The sequence below is a fragment of the Akebia trifoliata genome, chromosome 2, assembly GCF_017979445.1.
Source record: "Akebia trifoliata isolate Shusen 1 chromosome 2, ASM1797944v1, whole genome shotgun sequence".
Lineage (NCBI taxonomy): Eukaryota > Viridiplantae > Streptophyta > Magnoliopsida > Ranunculales > Lardizabalaceae > Akebia > Akebia trifoliata.
In genome coordinates, this window is record NC_141376.1 from 27,662,823 (window position 1) to 27,672,276 (window position 9,454).

At 32.7% G+C, this 9,454-nt stretch overlaps 2 protein-coding genes across 7 annotated transcripts; one reads left to right on the plus strand and one right to left on the minus strand.

Annotated features, from left to right (window-relative positions):
- The first annotated feature begins 2,294 nt into the window (after positions 1-2,294).
- On the plus strand, positions 2,295-6,182 carry LOC147410023 (protein REVEILLE 2-like). Of its 6 annotated transcripts, none has more exons than XM_086432214.1 (7): positions 2,295-2,487; positions 4,185-4,304; positions 4,528-4,653; positions 4,747-4,861; positions 4,953-5,014; positions 5,174-5,413; positions 5,528-6,182. In XM_086432214.1, the coding sequence occupies exons 2-7, from the start codon at positions 4,296-4,298 to the stop codon at positions 5,990-5,992; spliced, it is 1,017 nt and encodes a 338-aa protein (XP_086288340.1). In that variant the 5' UTR covers positions 2,295-2,487; positions 4,185-4,295; the 3' UTR covers positions 5,993-6,182. The 6 variants fall into 6 exon arrangements, with proteins under 6 accessions (XP_086288340.1, XP_086288341.1, XP_086288338.1 ...); XM_086432215.1 differs by having other exon boundaries at positions 4,750-4,861; XM_086432212.1 differs by lacking the exon at positions 4,185-4,304.
- A 1,072-nt stretch (positions 6,183-7,254) lies between these two features.
- LOC147410024 (histone H4) lies at positions 7,255-7,822 on the minus strand. Its single transcript, XM_086417117.1, has one exon. It carries the CDS (start codon positions 7,744-7,746, stop codon positions 7,435-7,437), a length of 312 nt encoding a protein of 103 aa, XP_086273243.1. The 5' UTR covers positions 7,747-7,822; the 3' UTR covers positions 7,255-7,434.
- Positions 7,823-9,454: the final 1,632 nt, after the last annotated feature.

Below are 9,454 nucleotides of genomic sequence, written 5' to 3' on the forward strand. Positions count from 1 at the left end.
TCACCTATGAAATGAACGGTCTACATATTAAGTTATAGAAAATATGTAAATATATTATATCTATAAAAATGTATTAAAATTAATAAAATAATAGTTATTACTTTGGATTAAGATGATAAGATCAAGATCTAATTTTTTTTTCAAAAAATTTCAAAAATTTTAAATTCAATTTTAATTAGGTAGAAATATGAATTGAGTTGACTCAATCAAGTCATCTTTTTTAAATGAGTCAATAAAACTCTGTCAAATCAACCAATTGATCTAGTGACTAAATATCTTCTAACCCACCTATAAAAAAAATACAATTATTTAATAAAATATTGGTTATAAGAGAATTACAAACCAAGTTAAATGGTCTTTTTTTTAATTAACTCGATCAAATCAATTGAATTTTTTGTATTTTTAAATAAAATAGTTAATTTTGAGTAACATATTTATATATAATAAAAAATTAATCTCATGACCAAACATCTTCTAATCCACCTATAAAAAAATTACAATTATTTGATAAAAGGTTGGTCAAGAGAGATTTACAAACCTATATATATAAGATGAGGTTATATGGACCAAAGGACCATCTATCGATGTGGACCACATCTTTATGAACGATTCTTTCCATTAGTGATAATGATACAACATTGTATAAGAGAGTTGCTATTGGCACCCCAACATTTACTTATTACACACTAATTTAAAATAAATAAAACTTGAGATACTAATAGAAATTCTCACATTTTTTTTCTTAGATTTCCATTTTTTGAATTTCGGATTTTATATGAGCTTAGAATTGTTTGAAGGAATATTATAAAGTTTTGTAATGTTGAAATTATAATTTGAGTCAAACCTTTATAATGTTTGAAGAATGTGTTTTAAATTTTCATTAGGGGGTGATAAATAATTCAAGAAATTGGTGTGTAATAACTAAAAGTTGGGGTGCACTATCTTATATAAATGTACACTTTAGTAATTTTAAATTGACAAAAGATATTTTAGTCATTTTAAAGTTGATAACTTGGAGATATATTCCGCCATCAAATCACATTAATTGCAAAGAGAATGAGAGGTTATTTTTGTCATTTCGAAAGCAAATTAAATATCTCATTAACTCTACCGGTTTATCTTTATACGTGTAAGAAAGTTAAAGGGTACATGTCAACTTATTGAAAACATATGGAGTATCTCTAATACTTATCAAAACATAGGGACTATGTCAAAATTACCCAAAAATAATGGAGTAATCCATGACTCCACTCTCTACAGTTACCACTTGACTAGCTTGTTTCACTGTTCCCTTCGTCCTTACCGTTGAATTCAGTCCTCAATCAGTGGGCTTTAAATCCCAAACTCTTTCTTGGCCGTTGAAAATTGGATACACTCCATCAAATATATTTAGAAGAATAACTTTAAAGTGATCTCATGATGAGAACTCACATCGCACACTCTGACGTGAAAGGATATAAAAATCATAGATGTGTTTTCTCGAGATACAAGTGAAAAAGTATTTATAATTCTTACTCCAGCACAACTCTATTTAGATAGATTAAATATTTCAAGATTAATGTTCTGTAATGACCTCGATCAATGTTGATATATATTGATATTGTTTCAAGATCAATGTTTTTTATCAATCTTAATCTATATTTATACATTATGAAACATCATGATTAAAAAATTACATCAATCAAATAGTTCAAAATAATAATTTTACTTTTAGGTCCACAAATAAGTGGGATCAAGTTGAATTAATTTCCATGTGAAATTGGAATTGTGGGAAGAATCTTACTAGAGTTCACTTTTGTTACTGGCATCCTTTTCTAAGATAAAAAAAATCTCTAGAATTAAAAGAGATAAAAGAGAAAATATAATAAAATTAAATTTAAATTGATTGTTTTGTTATGTACTTTGTGTCCATGAGGAGTACTTTGTGCTCTCGTGTCACAAGCATTCTCTTTTTATGGTAAAAATGAAAAATAGTAAAATTAAAAAGATATTATTAAAAATCTTTGAAATTAAAAAGGATATTAAAAAAAAATGATAAAATTAGAAGGATATTCTAACTTGATTGTTTCGCTGTGTAGTTTGTGTCCACCAAAGTTGGATACTAGAATTTTCCAATACAATAAGTGAAGCGAGAAAAAGACAAGGAGATTCCACGTATGCAGGTTTATTGCGACTTGAGCCACAAGACTCCACGAGTTTCTCGAATTTTTAATGACCAAAAATAAAATTTAAAAAATATATAAAAATCTGACGTGGCATCTGCTTCTTTCAAAAAGCCCAAAAAGGTACAAAGCAGTAAATGCTCTTTTTGTGTTTTTGTTTCTGGTCTCTTCGTTCTCTTCTTGCACCTCTGTATCTTTGTTTGAAAGTTTATTTCTTCTCTCTGTTATGTCTGTGCTACGATTTTTCCTGTGAATCACAAGAGCTGAATCTGGTTTTCTGGAAACATTTACAAATTTCAAGAAGAGTTAAGCGATGGCAGTTCAGGTAAGCTTTCCTACACATACAACTAGTAAAGAAGGCTAATCTTTGAAACCCAAACCTAAAACCAATTCTCTCTAAAATTATATTTTGGTTCTGTTTCGATTCTAAGGAAAAACAGTTTTTTTTTTTTTTGGGTAAATTCTCTTTAGAGCAGAAAATATTTAATATTTTGGGCATCCCAACGGGTTCTTATGTTTAGATCTGTGTTTCTTCTAATTTAAATGGATATTTGTTTAAATTTTTTTCCATTGTTTGTATTTTATATCTTATGAGACCAATCTAATTGTTGGTAAGAAATATAATTTTACAAAGAAAATATAAGGTCGGGATCGAATGACCCATGAAAATAAATGATCCTGACCGTTGGATTTCGTGTTTTAAATCCTGATTATGGATTTCATATAAAGGATCATAGTGACAAAGATCTACAGATTTTTTATTATTATTAAATATCGTGATTAAATAACGATTTTAATAATTGTCAATTAAATTAAATTACGATTTTTCGAAAAAAATCACAAATTTATTGAAAAAAATCTTTGATTTTTCAACAATCGCGTTTAATCATGATTTTTCAGAAAATAAAAATAAAAATCACAGAATATTTCTGAATAGAACAGATAATATTCCTGACAACTGAAATTTCTAATCGCGGCGATGAATGTAACAAGGAGCGACGTAGAATTATATTCCTCCATGCAATTTTATCCATAATCATGTCTTCTTTATTTCAACTCAGTATTCAATATCTCAACTAATGTTCTTTTTGGTCTTACCCTTGCCCTTTTACGGTTTAAATTTGCTTACTCGAATTAACAATTTTACTTACATATAATGTATCCGGTCCCTCTATTCTACTCTATCTACAATAATGTCTTTGCTAATGCAAGTGTTTTTTAATCAACTTGTACCACCAAAATTCTTACCCATTTTATCGTGTTCCTCTTGCTCTTTTAGAATCTTCAACTTGCACGTTTCAAATAACAACTTTCTTTGATCCATTCATATGAATTCAGATTTAAGAACAGAAGACTTAGCTTTGTACAGAGTGGAATGAAGGAACAAGATTGATTTAGCTAACCCCAAATCGGTAGGATAGTGATTTGTTGGTGGTGGTGGTGTTGCTTCATTTCATTCTTTATGAATCCATGCCTTCTATTAATATTCTCACCTGTCACCATTTCAATTCACGTCTTATTTAGTTATCCTGGCCATTATAGAACCTTCAACTTGCATGTTCGAGATAACAATTCTATCTAAATAATACAGATCTTATTCTCTGTTCAATTTTACCTAATTCATACCTTTTGTTAATTCAAATATGCTCAGTACCCCCAATTCACATCCCTTTTGGCCTTATTTACTTGTTTAGATCCTTCAACCTGCATGCAGGGGTGTCAATGGATGGTCGAAAATTCGAATTCAAAAACTTGGATATTATCCGAAATTTCAGATATCGAATTTGGATAGTTTTATAGATTTGAATCCTTATCGGATACGGATTCTGATATTGAAATTTCAAATCTGATAATATCCTATTTGAAATAATATATACTATACATTATTTTATTTATTATATAAATAGCATAATATATAATAAGCTTTTTTTAATAATGAAAATCAATTGGATAAGGAAAAATTATTTTATTTTTTTTACAAATTATTTGAATTCTAATAGGATATTATCTGATATCTGATAGGATAATCAGATTCAAATTCGGATGGAGTTTTAGAACATCCGTCGGATTCGAATTCGAATTCTAATATTGTTCTATGCAAATCGATAAGCATCCATTGACAGCCCTACCTGCATGTTCCAAGTAACAATTCTATCTAAATATAAAGAATCTTGTTCCTTCTTTCAATTTATTTAATGATTTTGCTGATTCAATTGTTTTTTCATCTTGTATGGGGCAGGAACATAATGTAGAGAAATTAGGCATAAATTTCATCGTTCACTTATAATCATGTAGCTTTAACTTCATTTGCAACTACTTAGGAATCATCATTCAAAATGACACTTTTTTTGTTTCTGATATATAGGATAAAAGTGAAGGAACAAGTTCAATAAACATGACCATAGGTGGAGATCAGATGTGTTTGGATGTTGGCCCACCTTCAGTCCAACTAAAGGAGATATACTCATCTGGAGACGATCATGCACCCAAGGTTTTACTCTTTCTGTGTACTGGCAACTTTGTTTCTAGGAAATGATTCAATCGAGATCTTCATTTACATTCCTTAATCTATTTTCTGTTTTAGAAGGTAAGAAAGTCATACACAATTACAAAACAGCGAGAACGATGGACAGAGGAAGAGCATAAGAAATTCCTTGAAGCTTTAAAGCTCTATGGTCGAGCTTGGCGTCGTATAGAAGGTATATAGGGCAGACGTTGATGTCTTTTGGAACACTATTCCTTCTCCTTTTCTCCATCTCTTGAAATTACTCCATTTTTCTTTTTTTGCAGTACATGTTGGTGGCAAGACCGCGGTTCAAATTAGAAGCCACGCTCAGAAATTCTTCTCTAAGGTTTAATTTCTACATGATATGTACAAGGGATTGTTTAAAGTAAGTGAAGTAAGTGAAGTCATTCATGACCCCAAGACGTGCAAGCGTTGTTATGCGGGTTTGGTGTGTTTTATGGTCAAAATGTTTTGCTCACTGCTATGTCATATATTTATGATACAGGTTGTCAGAGATTCCTCAAAACCAATTGCGATTCCTCCCCCTAGGCCAAAAAGGAAACCCGTGCATCCATATCCCCGTAAAATGGTTAATCCAATTAAGAAACAAAACTTGGTTCTTGATCATCCACAAAGATCCCCATCACCATCATCAGTTTTATCTGTAGTCAGATCAGGCACATTCGGAACTGCTGCAGTTTCAAGTCTGCACGATGGTTCAACCCAACATGATCAATCTTTGACGGTATTATCCATTTATCCTCAAATCATTTAGTCCCTTTTATTGATCTTTAAAAACTTATTTGCTGATCAGTTTTTCCTTTGTGTTGTTTGCTTCTATTTTGATCCAAACCTATAGAAATCTGATTTGTGTTGCAAAGATGATTCATCTAGAGAGGAAAGTTTGGTTGTGGAAGAGCCAACAATAGCTCTTAGGCTCTTTGGAAGGACAATAATGGGGATCTGCAAGTCGTTAACAGCTGAAAGCGATCATGAGAACTTTGACACAAATGAGAGAAATCCTATGGACACATTGTCACACAACCCAATGCAGCAGGGTTTTTTCGTGGGGTCTAGCGAAGTGTGTATGGAAGAAAAGAAAGGGGATGTCGTCGACTCCCAAAGTCAAGAATCATCTGGCAAGAATCTTGACCTGGTTCCCCTTTTTAAACCAAGTCCAACATCAGCTTTCTCTCAGCTAAGAACTCGCCCTGAGAACTGTTTGAAGGGGTTTGTGCCGTATAAAAGATGTTTAGCACAGAGAGATGCATCGGAAATCATTGGAGAAGAGAAAGAAGAGCAAAGCATATGGTTATGCTTATAGTCTTCCATGGTATCTTCCTCACCATTTTTTTGTTTTGTTTCTTTGTTCACTAATATGTTTTTTCCTTGACTAAGAGAGTTCAAATGTTCATCTTTGCAGCTTGTAAATTTCAGTTTGGTTTCTTTCCTTTTCAAAATGTAAACAATACCATATAAGGGTTCTCCTATTAATTAAATGCGTCTTTTGATTCCTTCTTTCTTTGTTGCTAAAATATCTGTAAATCTGTTTTTTTTTTTTTTCTTTTCTTTTCCTTTGTTCTATGTTTATGTGCAAAGTTCATATTTTTCTAGAGAATACAAAGCATCAAGTGAGGGAACATTGCTAAAAACCACTGTTGGTATGGAAAGTTAAGTGTACAAAATTGAGGATTAGCATAATGAAGTGCAACAAGTTAAGATAAAGATTATAGAAGACAGAAATGGGGATTGTTCAACGCAATCAGAAACTAGTTAATTGAACCCACTGATTGTTAAGATTGGAGTTCTTGGTTTAGTTCTTCAGTTTTAAGATTGATCAAGTTCCACTGAAACAGAGTTTGTGATATTTAACTATTGTTCTCCATGAAACTATTGATCAACAGATACGGGTCATTTGAACTGGTTCTGTAAGTCACTTCTAAATTAACTCATCATTTAGATTCTCAATCATTTAAGGAAAGCAATCTAATATTCTTTTATGTTGTAATGAATCCTACTTCTACATCCAATATTTGTATAAATCCATCTATTTTTGTCATCGATGAGAACTGCACTTACTCTGCAGCAAACCATGCTAAAAGTCCAGTTGTTGTGCATTAGATGACTCATATTCTTTTGCGCTATGTAGAGTTGTGGGTACATGGGGCAGCACCTCCACTAAGAAGCCCCAAACCTAAATTTTTTAGAGGTATAAAAAGGATAAGTACGTAATATTTTCTTTTAAAAAAATTTCTATTTTTTAGAGTGGTTTCTACATGAAATTGTTTACATTTTGAACTCTGCAAAATAAATCAATCCTTTTAAAAACCTATATATGATATTGTATCTAAAAAAAAACACTTTGAAAGATTCAATTTGCACATGAACTTTTACTTACAATACTCCAATCCTTTTAAAATAGAGAGATATTTCCCAAGTCTCAAACCAAAAGGAAAAAAAAAAAAAGAATCAACAAAATGTGGCAATTTTCACTGTTATCAACACTCCAACAATACAAAATTCCCCAACGTCATCCACCACAGACTTGAAGAAAGTTCTAAAATTAAGATTCAAGAGAAGCGAATATGGTCACAAAAGACAAAATTCACATTTCAATTAAAATTCAGATTATATTTCGGAACAAGATCTGAGTGAATAACAGCGAAATTTACAGAATTAAGAAAAAAAAAAAAAACATAAATTAACACTAAGAAACCGAAATGCATAGGCTTCGTTTCGATGCTATCTTGCACAGGGGAGGTGAGGTCAACCACCAAATCCGTAGAGAGTCCTTCCTTGTCGCTTAAGTGCATAAACAACATCCATAGCAGTCACAGTCTTACGCCTTGCGTGCTCAGTGTAAGTGACCGCATCACGAATGACGTTCTCGAGAAAGATCTTGAGCACACCACGAGTCTCCTCGTAGATCAGACCACTAATACGCTTTACGCCTCCACGCCTTGCCAAACGTCTGATTGCTGGCTTTGTGATACCTTGGATATTGTCTCTTAAGACCTTTCGGTGCCTTTTCGCACCTCCTTTGCCCAAACCCTTACCTCCCTTACCACGACCTGACATTTTCTTCTCTTCTTTTCTCTTACAGAGAGGGTGAGAGAGAGAGAGAGAGATATGTTTGAGGGGGTAAGGGAGAGATTGGGTTTTTATAGATTGGTTTCTAGTGGGGAGTTTGAATTCAAAATATTGGGATTGGTAGTTGGCGGGTCTTATGAAATTGAATCTGTGTGAAAGGAATTGGTGGCCGTTGGATTGATAAATGATGGTTTAGATGTGTTCGTTGAGGATTCATGCGGATCGATGACGTGGTAGGTTCGCCATTTGATGTTTTTAAATTATTAAATTAAGGGTTTTTTAGACATACCCCTTAATGTTTTGGTGAATATTGGAGTTACCGACATCTTTTAAAACTAGTAGTGATAGGCGCCCTTGACTTCAGTCTTCTATGACAGATTAAAAGAAATTGACTTAAGTGCCCTTTTATTTAATTTGTAGCAAAAAAGTTCTTGATTTTTCTGTTCAAGACTTGTCCAGGTACAACCTTAAGATCGTAGGACACAAGATACAATTTCAGAGAACTAGAAGATGAAATTTTAGGTAGAGAAATCAAAGATCTTTTACTACGAGTTGAGAGGATTGGTCAAAATGCGATTGAACTCCCAAGTTTTTTCAATTTACAACCAAATCCGCAGGGCTTGTCAAAATGCAATCAAATTCATCTTTGGCAGTCATTGGTGCTTGATCTTCATAACAATACACATAAGAAACAATAATTAGGGGATCATAAATTTGTTTCCTCCAAGAAGGATCTAGCTTCAACTAGGGCGTTGATTCAATCCTTACTTGAACATTGACTTGTATGCGGACTTACGAGTTTGATTACTGCATGGGTCTCTTAATCGTGTAGCTTTATCTTGTCATATCTGTAGTCTCATTAATTGAATGTTCGTATTATCACTAAGGGTATGTTTGATTGTACATGGAAAATAGGGTGAAAAATCAATTTTCATGGAAAATGATATTTTTCAAGTGTTCGATTGCACATGGAAATGGAAATTCATTTTCCACCCCATTCAAAAAGTCCACTAAATCATAGATTTCACTTTCCCACCCATATGGAGAATCTCAATCTTCACCGTTCTAGGCACATTAGCTCAAGAAGTACAGGAAATAAACAACTATTTATAAAATAAAGACCCTACCCTTGACTTTGGGAAAGAGAAACAAAAGAAGTTGAACTTCAAAAAGTAGAAAGAGTTGTATGTGAGGAGAGGGTCGATGTAATTGAGTAGGACATGGAATCGACCTCTCCAATATAGAAAGTTGACTCTTGTGGGATTTTAAGAAGAAGGTAAACCGCTTCAAGTAGGAGTTTCGCTCGATAGTAAGGATGGGGCATACATTTATAAAGACTTTAGAGGGACCTTGCTACTGGTGTGCTACTGTCAGCCTCCACTTGTTGGGGGGTCAGAGTTTACTATTACAGGCAAGATATGCTATCAGTAGAACTGGTTCTACTTCAACAAAAGGAGTCTGACGAAACTACAATTTCTATCAAAAAATCGAATATAAATATAGATAGACCAATCCAAATCACTGACTTATAAATAGAATTAAGTACGCGGGGATAAAAAATTTGATCAATTTATTGAATAGATTGAAAAATACGGGTGTGGGCTTATGGTTCAAATGTGCACACATTTGCATCTACCACACAAATAATTTTGAAGGCTAAAAGTATTTGAGTCCCTCTTTCCATAAAAATAAGCCC

Coding starts and splice junctions, on each gene's coding strand:
- LOC147410023 (XM_086432212.1), top strand. Junction 4,654..4,746: donor GAGACGATCATGCACCCAAG/GTTTTACTCTTT, acceptor TTTCTGTTTTAG/AAGGTAAGAAAGTCATACAC. Junction 5,015..5,173: donor CTCAGAAATTCTTCTCTAAG/GTTTAATTTCTA, acceptor TTTATGATACAG/GTTGTCAGAGATTCCTCAAA.
- LOC147410024 (XM_086417117.1), bottom strand. CDS start 7,746: ATGTCAGGTCGTGGTAAGGGAGGTAAGGGTTTGGGCAAAGGAGGTGCG.